Raw genomic sequence first — 18,651 nt, 5'->3', positions numbered from 1 at the left:
GCTTCTGTTGCGTTATGAGGATAAGTTTATTTTGGCTGCTTTACCTTTTTAGTTTTTTTTTTTCACCCAAATCACCCAAATGTGTGAAAATAAGTTGTTTTTAAGTGTTTACTAAATATTTTTTTGAGCTCAATTTTTTTTATATCTACTTTTTATAAAAACATCTCAGTATCAAACCAGTACAAATACTTAAGAGAAAAGGTGTTTTTTACAGAAGCAGTCTTGACTTAATTGCCATTCTTACGTTCTATCGAGGGTAAATTCGCCAATTCGTCTCCGATTAATAAATATCGCAGATTCTAATTAAATTAAAGGAACAAAAGATAAAGGAAAAAAGAAGCATTCCCCATGCTTATTAATTAGTTTTTTATTTTGTTGTCTTCTCCGTTTTTATTTTTCTTTTTAATTTTTCAAAAAAATAATACAAAATTTAAGGTGATGGTTTTTTGGAGGCTTTTTCTAACGTCTTACCTTTTAAAGTGACACCTCAGTCCGAATATTTCACTCTCTTCTCGCACCCACCACACCACCACCACCACCGCAATCCATTTCTTCTTCTTCTCCTTCTCCTTCTTCCTCTTTCTCTCTCTTTCTCTCCCCGCGCTCTTCCACAACCTCCACCTCCGTCGCACTCTCTCTCTCTCTCTAAAACCGACACTCGCCGATAACAAAATTCCGAATTCGGATCTCCATTTCGGAGTCTCGGTCTCGGTCTCGGAGTCTGATACTCTCCGCATCGGAGTGTTTCGGAAGCTGCATTAGTTCCGGTAAGCTGATTCCCCCACGCATTCTGTCTCCACCGACTTCTTTTAATCTCTGCTCGTCACCGCCATCTACCAGAAGCTTCTCATACACGAGAGATGAAAAATATTTGAAATTAAAATAAATAAATAAATGCGGTTTTCTGCTGATAATTCGTCTTTATTCTGCTTCCTGGAAACAGACTGTGATTTTTTATGCGATTTATTACTTCATCAAATTAGAAATTTTCATCTCTTTCTGTCGGTGAGGTTTTCTCCGCTTGTTTCCACCGATTTTCCTGTTCATCTTTTTGCTTTTGTGTTGAACGATTTCGTTCGTGTTTCCGATTTTCTAATTTTGTTTCCGTTTCGTATCGGATTTTTGAGCTTTTTCAGTGTCAGTGTATTACGGTATTAATCTCTTTAAATCCGTAGGATCTCCAGCTAAATATAGCTCCGTAATCAAGATCTCGTCGTTCTCCGTTCTTCATTAGTCGACATGTCGTTTTTGTGATTTGCATCTGCATTTTCTGTTCTTCGCAATGCTCTTGCAGAAATGGAACTTCTGAGTTTTCTTACCATTATTTGACTTGGATTTTAAACTGAATGACTCAAGTTTTTAAGTTTCTAATTACTTTCCTAATCAGTATTTTTGTTTCTTAATTAATTTAATTCAATCGGTTTCCTTTTTTCTCGCAACTAACAAACAACTACTATTTTGAATCGTAATTTATGCAGACATTACAGTCTAATATGGACCGACGGGGTTGGCCGTGGAAGAAAAAGTCGTCGGACAAGGCGGCAGCGGAGAAAGCCGCCGCCGCAGCGGACTCTCTTGCCAGCCAGGCACAGACTGAGCAAGTAAGTTCATTGACAGTAAATTAATCAGTAATATTTTGCATATTCACTACATTGACTCAGTAAGTAGGCATTTCTAGCATGTTTTCGTTATGCAGTTTTGAATTTTTAATGAATTTGTCTCAGCAATTTCTGTTCTAATTAGATGGATTATTTAGTTTTTAATGAATTTGTCACAGTTGACAGCAATTTCTGTTGCAATTTGATGGATTATTTAGGTTTCTTTCGAAATTTGATGCAACAAATTTAGTAATAGTTATTTTTCGGTTTTGCTTCTTATGCAATCAGGAGAAGTACAAAAAACCAAATTATGTGCAAATTTCTGTGGAGCAATATTCGCATCTGACCGGTTTGGAGGAGCAAGTGAAGAATTACGAGGATCAAGTGAAGAATTATGAGGATCAAGTTCAGACATTGGAGGACGAAATTAAGGATTTGAATGATAAGCTCACTGAGGCCGATTCCGAGATGACTACCAAAGAGAGCTTGGTTAAACAGCATGCTAAAGTTGCCGAAGAAGCCGTCTCAGGTATGATAATAATGATATTGGTGTAAGTAACTCGACTACAGAAAAAATAAAGTTCTTGATTGGGTGCTGATCAAGGATTTCTTGAGTTGACACTTGACAGAAATTAATTTATTTAAAACGCCTGTTTGCCGCAGGTTGGGAAAAGGCTGAAGCGGAGGCTCTCGCATTGAAAACTCATCTAGAATCTGTGACTCTTTTGAAGCTCACTGCTGAAGACCGGGCCGCACATTTGGATGGTGCTCTTAAAGAGTGCATGCGACAGATACGTAATCTTAAGGAAGAACATGAGCAGAAAATACAAGACGTTGTTTTAACCAAAAACACACAAGTTGACAAAATCAAGCATGAGCTCGAAACGAAGATAGCTAATTTAGATCAAGAACTCCTAAGGTCTGCTGCTGAAAATGCCGCTATTTCCAGGTCCTTACAAGAGCGTTCGAATATGCTATTCAAGATAAGCGAAGAGAAGTCACAAGCTGAGGCAGAAATTGAGCATTTTAAGAGCAACGTTGAGTCTTGTGAAAGGGAAATACATTCTCTGAAGTATGAACTCCATCTAGCCGCCAAGGAGCTAGAAATTCGGAATGAGGAAAAGAACATGAGTATGAGGTCTGCCGAAGCAGCCAACAAGCAGCATATGGAAGGTGTTAAAAAAATAACTAAGCTTGAAGCAGAGTGCCAAAGATTACGTGGTCTTGTGCGGAAGAAGTTACCTGGTCCTGCTGCACTTGCACAAATGAAGCTAGAGGTTGAAAGTTTAGGCCGAGATTATGGAGAAACTCGATTAAGGAAGTCTCCTGTTAAGCTTTCTAGTCCACAAATGTCCCCACACATGTCCCCAGCGACTGAGTTTTCTCTTGATAATGTACAGAAGTTTCAAAAGGAGAATGAATTTCTCACAGAACGTTTATTAGCAATGGAAGAAGAAACAAAGATGCTGAAAGAAGCTTTGGCAAAGCGTAACAGCGATGTGCTGGATTCAAGGAGTATGTATGCTCAGGCAGCCAGCAAGCTTCAAACATTAGAAGCACAACTTCAAATCAACAATCTACAGAAAGGCTCGCCAAAATCTGTTGTTCAGATCACCCCTGGAGGTTCGTCAAGCCAGGACGCAAGCAATCCACCAAGCTTGACCTCCTTGTCTGAAGATAGTAATGATGACACCAGAAGCTATGCTGAGTCTTGGGCCACAACATTGGAGAAGAACAATGCAAAGTCAAACAAATCTGAAAGTCAAAACGACTTGAATCTTATGGATGACTTTCTGGAGATGGAGAAGTTGGCTTGTTTGCCAAATGACTCGAATGCAGCCATCTCTAGTAAGACATCCGAAAGAGAGAGTCATGATGCTTTGGGAGATGTCACTGCCGCCAAAGATGTGCAATCTGAGCAGCAGCATGATTCAAGTCCCTTGGTAGGTGACCAGGCATCTTCTAATGCGGAATTGTCAGGATCCAGTCCTGAATCTGATGAAAGCCAGCTGCCACTGGTGAAACTCCGTTCGAAAATCTGTATGCTATTGGAATTCTTATCTAAGGAAACCGATTTTGGGAAAGTTGTTGAGGATATCAAACTTGTAGTCCAGGAAGCACAAGATACTCTGCACCCGCACACTGTAAAGTGTGTTTCTGAGGAAGTTCACAGCTCTGATGCCCTATGTGACCGGCAGGCAAATCCTGATGATTCTGGTTTAACCACAGAAAAGGAAATCACTTTGTCCCAGCCAGCCACAGAGACCATGAAAGTAATAAGCGAAGATCTGGCATCTGCCATTTCTTTGATCCATGACTTTGTGCTGTCCCTGGGCAAAGAAGTGATGGAAGTGCATGACACATTTCCGGATGGCGATGGATTGACCCTAAAGATTGAAGAATTCTCTGGCACATTTAGTAAAGTTATTCATGGAAACTTAAGTTTGGGTGAATTTGTTCTTGGCCTTTCGCATGTTTTAGCAAACGCCAGTGAACTCAAATTCAACGTTCTAGGCTTCAAGGGTGTTGAATCAGAAACTAACAGTCCTGATTGTATTGACAAGGTAGCATTACCAGAGAATAAGGTAGTTGAGAAGGATTCATCACAAAGATTTCAAAATGTTTGTGTCCACATTCCTAATCATACGAACCCTGAAGTTCCTGACGATGGAAATCTTGTCTCCGGCTATGAACCAAATGCCGAGCCATGCAAAATCTCGCTGGAGGAGTTTGAACAACTGAAATCAGAGAAAGATAACCTGGCAACGGATTTGGCAAGATGTTCTGAAACTCTAGAGATTACAAAGTCTCAATTACAGGAAACTGAGCAGCTTCTTGCTGAAGCTAAATCACAATTTGCTTCTGCTAAGAACTCAAATAGCTTAGCCGAGACGCAGCTGAAATGTATGGCAGAATCATACAGGTCACTAGAGTCACGAGCTCAGGAGTTAGAAACTGAACTGAAGCTTCTGCAAGTCAGAAACGAAACTTTGGAAAGCGAGCTACAAGAAGAGAAAAGGAACCATCAAGATGCTTTGGCCAGGTGCACGGAACTTCAAGAGCAGTTGAAAAGGTTAGAGTCAATCTCTTTTCCATCAGCGGCATCTGTTGCTTGATAGCAAATGAAAAAACAAAACTATTGAGCATTCAATTTATTTGGTCTCACGTTTGGCGATCGACTCTAACTTTCACATTTTCCTTTTTTTATGCCAGCAATGAGATTTTGGAAGCTGAGACTGAATTCAAGACAAAACAGGTGAGGCGACGTTCATTTTCTGCTTGTTTCTTTTCTGTCCGTGCTTGATTGTTTTTTGTGTTGTCAACATTGATCTATCCTGGCCTACCGAAGCAAGTGGATGCTGATAGCTTGAACATTTATATTGTGTAATCACAGGACAGGGAGTTGGCAGATGCAGCGGAGAAGCTTGCCGAGTGTCAAGAAACCATATTTCTTCTCGGCAAGCAGTTGAAAGCATTGCACCCTCAAACAGAGGTCGTGGGATCTCCATACAGTGGGAGGAGTCAAAAGGGTGAAGGGTTCACCGAGGATGAACCCACTACCAGTGCCATGAACTTGCAAGACTCAGAAAAAGGTGAGACGGAAGGCGCTTCTTCTGTCAATGTAAACAGAGTGGTGGGCAGCGAGTCTCCCATCAACCTGCATAACTCTCCATGCCCATCCGACACAGAGGCAGGCACTCTCTTAAAATCACCAGTCAGTTCCAAAAGTCCGAAACACAAGTCTTCCAAGTCAACTCCCTCATCAACGTCTTCTACCCCAACACCAGAGAAACATCAGCGCGGCATCAGCAGATTCTTCTCCTCAAAAGGAAAGAACGGTTATTAGGCTTGCAGCTCGAAAGCCTGAATCGCATTTTCTCATTGGAAAGGCCGTTGAAAGGAACAATTAGAACCAGCACCGAAGACAGAAACCTCCTTCATTCGCGCTATAAACGCCATTTCCCGGGAATTCCTGGGTGTGAAGGCGGAGGTAATTTTGTAACCAATGGCTGTATATGATATCATCCCATATCTGTTTATTCGTTTTTTTCTGTCCTTCGCACGCCGCGTCTGTATTTTCGGGTTAATCGGAACAATGACATAGTTTATGAACTGTTTCAAAGTATTTGAATACAAAATGTGTGTCACAGTTGTTATATGATTTCTCATTCGTTTTAGCAAATGAACACCGGATTGTGCCTGGTCGGATTTGACCATTTGCTTCCAGTTTGTTGCTTACTATTGGCTTTAGACTATGACGGGCTTTGTATCCAATCGGGCCTGTCCAAGCCCAGACTGTATTTAATGTGTGAATGTGTAATATGGGTATTTGAGTGGACCATATATATTCATTGTAGGAGAGTTTCGAACTTAGGTGTATAGAGGAAGACATTGTTCTTACTAACTTGTTCAAGCTAGTTTACAAGTATTAAGAGCGTTTACCCTTTGTACATGAGGTCCTATGTTCGATTTTCTCTTCTCCTATGACGTTTGGATACTAAAAGTATACATATTTAAGGGATGCCTGAAATAAGTCTATTTGAGGGATACTCTTTTAGGAGCTAGTCCTTGTTATATTTCAGTAATCAAAGCCGTCTAGTTTTTAATTACTCAATTAAATGATTGATAGCAGATAGTGCATTATCACAGTGGTGGAATACAATTATGTCTATGTATTCTGGTGTGGGTTCAATCCCCATTGATCATCCTCCACCTAACAACTGACAATTTAACCTACTAACACTATCGTTTGTAAAAATAAAATAAAAAATTAACTGAATGATTGTTATTTTAGACTTTTAATGTTTGTTGAAATATGGTTGTTGTTTATTTTTCGGGAGTATGATTCTCCTATGTTATTTTCATCTTCTTCTCTCCCTTCCACTCACAGTTTTTTTTTTTTTTTTTTTGTCTTTCTCTCTCTATAGAAAATCAATACAAGATATTGACGTGACTTAATCGTAACCGATTAAATAGAAAGGGAGAGAAGCTGAGAGATTAGACGGGGAGACAATCCTCCTTCCATTTTTTGTGGATTGTTCATTACTTTTCCTAAAAAAAATAGTTCCAATACAAGATAAAATTCAAAACGGTCCCACAAAATTATCTGAAGGATCCCTAAATAGAATCTTAATTCTTTTTTTGGTCAATAATCCTAATGGATTTTACATGATCCCTTGATTTGGTAGCGAATCGAAAACGATACTTATTACTCATAACTTACATTTAACAAAAATTGATTTGCGAGAAGTCAATCCAGATTCTCCATCAAAGAGAGAGGTTTAGTGTACTATAAATACCACATGATTTCAAACGTTCATCACACACCAAACTATATAGTAACTAACTAATATCGTCAGACCATATGACTTCCATCAACTTTGCTCGAGCCCTTTTCATGGTATTTTTCTGCATCGTGTTATTTCGTCTGAGCTCAGGTACGCCTTGAAATGAAATCATTTTACAAACACTATGCAATATGTATAGTCGAGGGCGAGCCTTGGTGCAACGAAAGATAACAGGTTTGAGTCGTGGAAATAGCCTATTTGAAAAACAAAAGTAAGTTTGCTTAGGTTTCCCCTCCCTCGATCCTTGCAAAATAGGTTTCTTGTTGGCTTGGGGTCGCACGGTCACACTGACATTGTTACGATCACGTATTTTACGGAGGAATTACCTTAGTTGTTTGTTTGAATTTTGCAGGCTACAATGTTGCGGAGGTTCCTTCAGGGCAAAGGCATTGGGCCTGGGGGCCGTGCGAAAAGGCCAAGCCTGACTGCAACACTTTTTGCATTAAGCTTGGTATAAACCCTCGATTTGGTGGCTATTGCAAAGTGAATGAAGTTGGAATAAACATGTGTTATTGTCGCGTTTGAGGATGCTGCAGATCATATGAATATATAGAGTTGGGAAGTACAACCCTAATTTCATTTTCTCATCTGTATAATTGAGTTGTACGGTCTTTAATTAATAAAAATTTCATAAACTACTTGTGATCCAAATGTTAGATTGGGTGTCACTGACACTGGTTCTAAAATTAGTATCGCCGTCTAGAAATGGTGACCGCTAGTTCAATAAATTGTGACACACTTTCTGGAAGCAGTGACACCGTGTTTAGAAATAGTGATATTATTTCTAGAAATTTATTATATTTAAGAAACAATATTTTCTTATGAGTATTTATTAATAAAATTTCATTAAGTGTTTTTTGCTAAAAGTTTGTTGATAATAATTTTGTTGAATTTTTGCATGTGATAAATAATTCATGTTATTATGTTTTAAAAATATGACTGATTTTTTATTTTTATAAAAATAAAAATAGAGAGAGAGGAGGGGGGGGTGTTGGGTAGGAAGGAGAAGGAGCGACTTGTGAGAGAGAAGAGAAAGATGATGATGATGGATGAAGGAGGAAGAGAGATGATGGTTGTTAACGCGCGATCCCTTCCGACTCCAAGAGGCCCAAGGAAGACCAAGACCCGACAAGATTGGGAGGACGATCTCGAGCGCTTATGGAAGGATTTGGATCCTTTCCTGAGCTAATGGAGAGGATCCTTCTGACCAAACATTGTGGGCCGTTGAATTTTTATCCAACAGCTACAAACAAGGAGGTTCATTTAAAGTTATAATAATTATAGTTGTTGGATGAAAATCCAATGGCCCACAATACTTGGTCAGGAGAATCCTCTTCATTGGCTCAGAAGAGGATCCAAATCCCTTATGGAAGATTGCTTGGCAGTCCAGTGTGTCTATCAGCAATGAGGCCGATACATTTAGTAAAGTTGGAAGAAAAAAATACATTTGTTATTGTCACTTTTGAGGATGTTGCGGATCATATGAATAAATACAGTCGGGACGTACCCTAATTTCATATTCTCATCTGTTTAATTAATAAAGCTTTCTTTAACTAATTGTGATCGAACTGTTACCTAGTTACTGTCTTGTTTATGATGATAATTTTTGTCCTCCCTTCGCTTTCGTGCTGGACTCTTTTAAAAGTTCAAATCATTTGAGGGAGCTTCAATTGAGGGACTCCATAAATTTGTTTGAGGATACTCTTTCAGGACCTAACCCCATTGTATTTCAATAAATTAAGTTAGTTTTTTAGGGTGAACTATTGATTTTGATTTAGTCCTTCAATTATTATTTGAGTAAAAATTAGGTTCTTGAACTATTTTTTTTTTAGAAAAATCAGTCCTTAAACTAATAAAAATCTGCTAATTACATCCATAATATTAGATTCGTAGCTATTTTATTCAAATTTTTATCAATTTAAGTCACTTGACTTGCATGTGATACACTTTAGAGGGATGATTGGTAGTTTTTCATAATTTAAGGATTTATTTTCTTTGAAGAAATATGGTCTGGTGTTAACTTTAGATGGTCATTCTAGAGGATATTGCGAAAATGACCAGTCATTCTAGAGGATAAAAGGGATCACGAACAAACAATCACTCTTTTGATTAGAATTCTGAAACATCAGAGAATTGAGAAAAGTTCTCAAATTTTGATTTATAATACGATAGATAACAAACCTAATGCCAAAATGACCTATTTATAATATAACTAAGCCTTAGAAACCCTAGGAATTTAAATAGGAAAGGAATCAAACAAATAACAAAACATCAAAAGATCCTAAAATATTAAAACAAGAATAAAACACATTAAACGACATAATTCGCTCAAATTTTGCCTGAAAAGTAAAATACATCCACTTTCGGGATATGACAACATCAAATATTTTTTTAACCTATGAATTACTAATTCTCGAATCACTTTTTTTAATTAAATGGCGCTTCTTCCTTTTAACTTTTCCGTATCTAAAAAAACATCAACTTTGTCCTTCGTCATTTTAAGTTTTCCCTTAAAGTTTGTTCTTGCAAAAATTATTCATCCAAAACCATTTAACCACTCAAGTCAATGAATCGTTATTTTACTGTTTTTAGAAAGAATAATGCCAGGAAGACTAACTATTTAGTGAAAAAAATGATAGCTTAACCTAATACCCTATACACCGGTGGATAAATTTAAAAATCTTTTTTAAAGAGTTGCTTACATGTCCTCCTATGGTCATATTACGGTCGTTTGGTGAACATGATAACATAAACGAATGTCTTTATAGTTTTGAATTTGATTTAGTTTTTAGCAAGAATGATATTTTTATGATCAACTAATAAAAAACAAATAGTTCAAATGTATTTATAAAATGCAAAACGGGTCACTATCTGAGAAATGTAATTTTTTTTTTGTCAATAATCCTAATGAATTTACATGATCCCTTGATTTGGTAGCGAATCAAACAAGATACTTACTCAGAACTTACATTCTCCCAAAACTGATTTGCTAGATGTCAATCCAGATCCGCCATCAAAGAGAGAGAGAGAGAGTTTTAGTGTACTATAAATAGACATGCTCTAACAACATGATTTCAAACATTCATCCACAACAACAACAACAAAGCATTTTCCCACTAAGTGGGGTCGGCTATATGAATCCTAAAACGACATTGCGCTCGGTTTTGTGTCATGTCCTCCGTTAGATCCAAGTACTCTAAGTCTTTTCTTATGGTCTCTTCCAAAGTTTTTCCTAGGTCTTCCTCTACCCCTTCGGCCTTGAACCTCTATCCCGTAGTCACATCTTCGAACCGGAGCGTCAGTAGGCCTTCTTTGCACATGTCCAAACCCATTTTGTGTACATGTTGATGCTTCACCGCCCAACATTCTGTGCCATACAGCATCGCCGACCTTATTGCCGTCCTATAAAATTTTCTCTTGAGCTTCAGTGGCCTACGACGGTCACACAACACGTCGGATGCACTCTTCCACTTCATCCATCCAGCTTGTATTTTATGGTTGAGATCTCCATCTAATTCTCCGTTCTTTTGCAAGATAGATCCTAGGTAGCGAAAACGGTCGCTCTTTGGTATTTCCTAATCTCCAATCCTCACCCCTAACTCATTTTGGCCTCCATTTGCACTGAACTTGCACTCCATATATTCTGTCTTTGATCGGCTTAGGTGAAAACCTTTAGATTCCAACACTTCTCTCCAAAGGTTAAGCTTCGCATTTACCCCTTCTGAGTTTCATCTATCAACACTATATCGTTTGCGAAAAACATACACCAAGGAATATCATCTTGAATATGTCATGTTAACTCATCTATTACCAACGCAAAAAGGTAAGGACTTAAGGATTGTTGATGCACAAAATCAGTGAGGATTTTGGTACAAGAGAAATTATTAAGTTTGTGATCTTCGCTAGATTGCTCTGGTCATTAGTGTGGATAAGTATGTAAATGGTTAGAGACAGGAAAGCAAACACAAGATGTACGTGGTTCACCCAGATTGGCTACGTCCATGGAGTAGAGGAGTTCTCATTAATTGTGAAGGGTTTACACAAGTACATAAGTTCAAGCTCTCCTTTAGTGAGTACAAGTGAATGATTTAGTACAAATGACATTAGGAAATATTATGGGAGAATGATCTCGTAATCACGAAACTTCTAAGTACCGAAGTGTGGTATCGTCTTCACTTGCCTTATTTGTCTCATAGGTAGATGTGGCATCTTCTCTGGAAGTACTCTTCCTCCATCCAGGGGTGGTATCTTTAACTGGTGGAGATGCACAAGGTAATGTATCAATTTCACTTGAAGCTTACTTGTAGTTTCAGGCTTGGTCAAGCGCGATACAAACCATGTAGTAGGAGTCCCCCAAGTCGCCGAGCTAGGGGATCTGCTGAAAGAGGTGACAGACAAGGTAAGCAATAAGAGCTCCAAGCAATTAGTCTCAGATCAGAAGTTTGATTTTGAGTTCCGGCTGATTGTTCTCATTCTCCCTATCTTGCAGGTAGCATGAAGGATAAAGAGAAGAAAAAGAGAATAGATGATATGAGATACTTTTGCTTTTGAAGAAGTAACTTTCCACAGGCTTATTCTTGAACTGGGCTGGAGGGTTTTCTAGTTTCCTCCAGAGTATAAGGTCGACCGAAGAATTTAAGGGTCAAAACAAGTCCATCAAATCTAGAGTACGTTCGACCCTGCTGATATGGGATACTTTTGCTGTTGACAAAGTAGTGGATGTATCGACATGTGTTCTGTTACGCTTGTCTCCACATGTTTCCTTGTATCCTTCTCACTTTCCCTATCTGTTCCTCAGGCAGATGTGGTATCTTCTCTGGAAGCATAAGATGTTGAAGATGAGTACTCGAGTGCAATGCCAGGTAAGTAATCAGGTAAGGGGTTCCAGGCAGTCAGTTCCTGACTGGAAGTTTGATTCCAAGTGCTGACTGATTGCTCTCTTTCTCTTTGTCTTGCAGGTAAGAACAAGGCCAAAGGAAAAGACAGGGAAAGTATGATATGGGATACTCTTACTTTTAACCCTGATGATATGAGATATTCTTGCTCTGGTGTAGCTTGTTTGCAGAGGTATTATCGGGGGGAAAGAAAACTAAGTATTTCGAGAGGCTTCGTTGGGAGTGCCCTCTCAGATATGAGGAAGGGTTGAGCATTTTTGCATGTCTGCCTGTCCGTTGCGGATGAAGGTCGACATATATAGGAGTCTTTCTAACAATAAGTAGTAATGTTATTCCTTTACCCTGCTTGGTCATAGCACGGTAGTGGGAGTTGCCAGTTTCACGTGTGTCAGAGCACTTTGAAAAAGTGGTATGTGGTATCTGGAAAGCTGATGTTGCGTGTGAAGATTACAGACAAGCTTTATCCAAGGAGATCTGGCTCTCGAAGTTGAGAAAGCGGTGCCTCTTCGGTTTTCGAACAAGCAATCCTGTCGGGGATCTGGCTCTCGAGATTCGGAGAACAATGCCTCTTCGATTTTTGAGAGAGCAATCCTGCTGGGAGTCTGGCTCTCGAGATTTGGAGAACGGTGTCTCTTCGATTTTTGAGAAAGTAATCATGTTGGGAGTCTGGCTCTCGAGATTCGGAGGATGGTGCCTCTTCGATTTTGGAGCAAGCAATCTTGTTGGGAGTGTTTTCTCGAATGTGAGTAAAGGTTGGGCATGTTTACTAGTCTACCTTGCCATGGAGCAAAGAGGTTGACACACAGGGACTTTCCAATTATCCAGCAGTGGTGCTGTTCCTTTACCCTTGTGGGTAATAATATGGTAGCTAGACCTTCAAAATTTATGTGTCTAAACTTTGTTAGTGTTGTTTCTTTGCTATTCTTTTACCCTTCTTGGTCATAGCGATGTAGTGGGAGCTGCAAGCTTCATGTGTCTAAACTTTGTCAGAGATCTTTGGCAAAGTTATATATGGTACCCATAAGCTGATGGTGCGTGTGGAAAGTGGATGATTGAACAGTAAGATTCACGTGCTTTCTACTTCACCAGAAATCTTCAACAGAATGCCCGTAATTTCAGCAAAGCTGAGTGTGCATGTGATAGGTGTTGACAACGCTGAAAAAAAGCAGGTGCCTCTTCGATTTCTGAGATTGGCCCTCGTGGTCTCTGAGCAGCCCAGCTTTTGAGAAAGCAAGCGCCTCTTCGATTTCTGAGATCGACATTCGTGGTCTTTGAGCAGCCCAGCTTTTGAGAAAGTAAACGCCTCTTAGATTTCTGAGATCGGCCATCGTGGTCTTTAAGAAGCCCATCTTTTGAGAAAGCAAACGCCTCTTCGATTTCTGGGCAGGCGCCTCTTCGATTTCTGAAGCTCCGTCGAGTGCAGATTTACCTCGGATATCCTCATTCCTAATCTTATCCTTTCTCGTGTGCCCACACATCCAACGAAGCATCCTCATCTCCGCTACACCCATTTTGTGTATGTGTTGATGCTTCACCGCCCAACATTCTGTGCCATACAGCATCGCCGGCCTTATTACCGTCCTATAAAATTTTTCCTTGAGCTTCAGTGGCATACGGCGGTCACACAACACGCCGGATGCACTCTTCCACTTCATCTATTCAGCTTGTATTCTATGGTTGAGATCTCCATCTAATTCTCCGTTCTTTTGCAAGATAGATCCTAAGTAGCGAAAACGATCGCTCATTGGTATTTCCTGATCTCCGATCCTCACCCCTAACTCATTTTGACCTCAATTTGCACTGAACTTGCACTCCATATATTCTGTCTTTGATCGGCTTAGGCGAAGACCTTTATATTCCAACACTTCTCTTCAAAGGTTAAGCTTCGCATTTACCCCTTCCTGAGTTTCATCTATCAACACTATATCGTCTGCGAAAAGCATACACCAAAGAATATCATCTTGAATATGTCCTGTTAACTCATCCATTACCAACGCAAAAATGTAAGGACTTAAAGATGAGCCTTGATGTAATCCTACAGTTATGGGGAAGCTTTCGGTTTGTCCTTCATGAGTTCTTACGGCAGTCTTTGCTCCTTCATACATATCCTTTATAGGTTGGATATATGCTACTCGTACTCATTTCTTTTCTAAAATCCTCCAAAGAATGTCTATTGGGACCCTATCATACGCTTTTTCCAAATCTATAAAGACCATGTGTAAATCATTTTTCCCATCTCTATATCTTTCCATCAATCTTCGTAAGAGATAGATTGCCTCCATGGTTGAGCGCCCTGACATGAGCCCGAATTGGTTGACCGAAACCCGTGTCTCTTGCCTCAATCTATGCTTAATGACTCTCTCCCAGAGCTTCATTGTATGACTCATTAGCTTAATACCCCTATAGTTCATGCAATTTTGTACGTCGCCTTTATTCTTGTAGATAGGCACCAAAGTGCTCTTTCACCACTCATTTGGCATATTCTTCGTTTTCAAAATCCTATTGAAAAGGTCAGTGAGCCATGCTATACCTGTCTTTCCCAAGACTTTCCACACTTCGATCGGTATATCTTATGGGCCCACTGCTTTTCTATGCTTTATCTTCTTCAGAGCTACAACCACTTCTTCCTTCCTGATTTAACGATAAAATGAGTAGTTTCTACACTCTTCTGAGTTACTCAACTCCCCTAAAGAAGTACTCATTTCATGTCCTTCATTGAAAAGATTATGAAAATAACCTCTCCATCTGTCTTTGACTGTGTTCTCTGTAGCAAGAACCTTTCCATCCTCATCCTTGATGCACCTCACTTGGTTTAGGTCCATTGTCTTCTTTTCCCTTACTCTAGCTAGTTTATAGATATCCAACTCTCATTCTTTGGTATCTAGTCGCTTATACATATCGTCATAAATCGTTAACTTAGCTTCTCTCACAGCTTTCTTCGCCTCTTGCTTCGCTCTTCTATACCTTTCACCATTTTCATCAGTCATGTCATTGTATAAAGCTTTACAACATTCCTTCTTAGCTTTCACCTTTGTTTGTACCTCCTCATTCCACCACCAAGATTCCTTTTGGTGTGGAGCAAAGCCCTTGGACTCTCCTAATACCTCTTTTGCTACTTTTCGGATACAATTAGCCATGGAATCCCACCTTTGGTTAGCTTCCCCCTCTCTATCCCACCCACACTGGGTGATTACTTTGTCTTTGAAAATAGCTTGTTTTTCTCCTTTTAGATTTCACCATCTAGTCCTTGGGCACTTCCAAGTCTTGTTCTTTTTTCTCACTCTTTTGATATGTACATCCATCACCAACAAGCGATGTTGATTAGCCAAGCTCTCTTCCGGTATAACTTTGCAATCCTTACAAGTTATACAATCCCCTTTCCTCATTAGAAGAAAATCTATTTGTGTTTTTGACGACCCACTCTTGTAGGTGATAACATGTTCTTCTCTCTTCTTAAAGAATGTGTTGGCTAAGAAGAGATCATATGTCATTGCAAAATCAAATATAGCTTTCCCATCCTCGTTTCTCTCCCCAAAACCATGGCCACCATGAAAACCTTCATAGTTGCCTGTCTCCCTGCCCACGTGTCCATTTAAATCTCCTCCTATAAATAACTTCTCCGTCTGGGCAATTCCTTGCACCAAGTCTCCAAGGTCTTCCTAAAATTTCTCCTTCGAACTCGTATCCAACCCTACTTGAGGTGCGTACGCACTAATCACATTGATGAGTTCTTGTCCTATTACAATCTTGATTGCCATGATTCTGTCTCCTACCCTCTTGACATCTACAACATCTTGTGTCAATGTCTTGTCCACGATGATGCCAACACCGTTTCTCGTTCTATTTGTGCCCGAATACCAAAGTTTAAACCCTGAGTTTTCTAGATCCTTTGCCTTAAGACCAACCCACTTAGTTTCTTGTAGGCACATAATATTTATCCTTCTCCTCACCATAACTTCCACTACTTCCATAGATTTTCCCATTAAGGTTCCTATATTCCACATTCCTAAACGCATTCTACTCTCTTGAACTCTACCATTCTGTCCTAGCTTCTTCACCCCCCCCCCGTCCAATAGGATCAAAGTACTTCTTTTGTGTGTCATGTGTAAAGTTGATAGGAGCATATGCTCCCAAACAACTTTGAGTGGAGTCGTTCGAAAAGAAGTTTCTATGGCCCCCTTGCTCATTTAACACTGCATCCGGGTGTCGATGGAGATACAGCGACCCTTGCTCACTTATCACTGTGCTCGGGCCACACAGCGCGCCACTTACAGGTGACGTCCTAGCTTTAGCCCGATTTCGTTCTGGATTCATTTTCATAAGGATTTGACGTAACCGAGGAGTGCTGGCTATCAACTACTTGACGCCCTCCCCCTCCTCCTTTACCCGGGCTTGGGACCGGCAATGTAAGATAAACTTACACAGACGGAGTTGATTTCAAACATTCATCCAAATAGCAAAAATTCTCAGACAATATGAATTCCATCAACTTTGCTCGAGGCCTTTTCTTGGTGCTTTTCTGCATCGCGCTATTTTGTTTGAGCTCAGGTACGTATTGGATGAAATCATTTTACGAATATTATGTTGTATATACGGTCACAGTTTTACGACCAGTTATCTTAGGGAGGAATTAATTACCTTTTCTTTTTTGTTTGTTTGAAATTTGCAGGCTACAGAGTCGCGGAGGTTCTTGCAGAGCAATGGATATAACCGTACGGGCTGTGCGAAAGTGCCATGCCTGACTGCAACACTTCCTGCAGGCAGCGAACATATTATATTAGTCTCGTATATATGGTGGATATTGTAAAATGAATGAAGATGAAAAAAACATATGTTATATATTGACGCTTTTGAGGATTTATATATTCATATTACGAATAAATACAGTTGGGACAACCCTAATTTAATTTTCACATCTGTATAACTGAGTTGAACCAACTGTTTAGTTAATAAAAAAAAAAAATTTCATAACTAATTGTGATCGAAGGTTTTGTTTTGGGAGGGTTGGTTCACTATGCTTAATTAACATAATAAATCAGTAAAATCATATATCCACAGATAATTTTTTTTTTCTTTCACAAATGAGAGTCTCGAACCGTGAATCTTAAAAATGCGGATGGACAGAAAACTAACTAGGACAAAGAGTCGAAACCAGTTAACAAAACGAATTTTACACCTACAAACGCAGTGGAATTGAAACACAGTTTGCCAGTAGCAGTTAATATCTGCTTATCTTCTGGTTTTTATGTAGGATTATGTTAGATAGACCAACTTTTTCGATCAAATTTATAAATCATGCGATGCTTCACCAATTAGAAATAAGTATGTTAATTAACACTTAAGTAATAATACAATCATCAATAACCACGTAATGTGATCTACAGAATTTAGTTTAAATAAATTATCTCCCTAGCATTAATTACCCTTTCATATATGGGGAATTTATTCTGCTTCAATTAAGGCTAAAGTTTGGGCTTCGATCACGTTTCGGATTCGTTAGGGCAGGACGTAGTCAAAGCTTGGTTTCTTGCCGGACATTCTGTGCACAAAGTCTTTCCATCTGTTAATATCATAATTTACAGATTTTTAAATTAAATCTCTATACATACAAAATCAATTGTTGATCAGAGAAGGAGCTTTTGTGAAAAAATAAATAAATAAACCTGTAAAAATATTGATCTCTTACTTTCTCACTTTTAACATGGCCGTTAGTTGTCCAGAAAAGATGAAGATCAGTCTTAAATCTTAAATAATTAGTTTGTCCATGCATGCTACACAGATTTCTGCAGGTTTTAATTATTTAGGAGTAATGCTAGACCATATATGTCACATCCCGGCCCAGGGCGGATCACTTCCCGGACCCGCTCTACTACCGTAGCACGATATTGTCCGCTTTGGGTCCCGACCACGCCCTTACGGTATTGTTTCTGAGAACTCACGAGCAACTTCCCAGTGGGTCACCCATCATGGGAGTGCTCTGGCCACCTTCTCGCTTAACTTCGGAGTTCCGACGGAACCCGAAACCAGTGAACTCCCAAAAGGCCTCGTGCTAGGTAGGGATGGGAATATACAGTTAAGGATCACTCACATGGGCGATGTGGGATGTCACAATATATTTATATTACATTGGTGTACTATATGCGATAAAGATTCATACAACCATTAACCAATTAGATGAATTCACTAATTGACCTGTTAAATACACATCACTTGTCATGTCAAATGGTACACCAATGTGCTATAAAAATGTGATCTTCCTAACACTTTTCTTATTTAGCAGAGAAGATTATTGTTTTGAAAAAGTTAGTTAGCAAATTGGTTTATTTTTATGTAGGGCACTGTTGCATTTTACGTTTTACAGTTCAAGATTGTTTTCATATTTGTTTCATAATAAAGTCTTGTAGTCTTTCAGCTATACGTTCGGCGTACATAATATATATGTGCCGTTAAGAATCAACATTTGCAATTAGTAATTCTTCTTTTCTCGTCCCTTGATTGCTTAACAGTTCTTACTGCCTTTTTTATTTTCTTCTTTTTTTTGCAAAAAACAGACTAGCTGGCCTACCTTCCGAAATCGGCAATACTTACAACGGGATTTTAGCTTTCCTTGATCACCATCATGAGATTCACCAATGCTAGTAATCAAACCAAGAAAGTGTTGTGTAGAATACATATATGAAATTAATCTCTAACCCACTAACCACCATATGGTGATTGATAATTTTGTTCTCACTTCGCTATCGTGCTGGACAATGGACCCTTTAAAATTTCAAATCAGTGGGATTGAAACAGTTGCTTAATAGCGGGAAA

At 39.2% G+C, this 18,651-nt stretch overlaps 1 protein-coding gene across 2 annotated transcripts; it reads left to right on the top strand.

Annotated features, from left to right (window-relative positions):
* Positions 1-477: 477 nt before the first annotated feature.
* LOC126632296 (filament-like plant protein 6) lies at positions 478-5,755 on the top strand. Of its 2 annotated transcripts, XM_050302651.1 has the most exons (6): positions 478-767; positions 1,479-1,601; positions 1,887-2,127; positions 2,262-4,671; positions 4,812-4,854; positions 4,993-5,755. In XM_050302651.1, exons 2-6 carry the CDS (start codon positions 1,494-1,496, stop codon positions 5,443-5,445), a joined length of 3,255 nt encoding a protein of 1,084 aa, XP_050158608.1. In that variant the 5' UTR covers positions 478-767; positions 1,479-1,493; the 3' UTR covers positions 5,446-5,755. The 2 variants fall into 2 exon arrangements, with proteins under 2 accessions (XP_050158608.1, XP_050158609.1); XM_050302652.1 differs by lacking the exon at positions 478-767 and having other exon boundaries at positions 1,479-1,605; positions 1,890-2,127.
* The last annotated feature ends 12,896 nt before the right edge of the window (positions 5,756-18,651 follow it).

This window comes from Malus sylvestris, chromosome 8, assembly GCF_916048215.2.
Source record: "Malus sylvestris chromosome 8, drMalSylv7.2, whole genome shotgun sequence".
NCBI lineage: Eukaryota > Viridiplantae > Streptophyta > Magnoliopsida > Rosales > Rosaceae > Malus > Malus sylvestris.
This window is presented reverse-complemented; position numbering and strand designations above follow the sequence as displayed.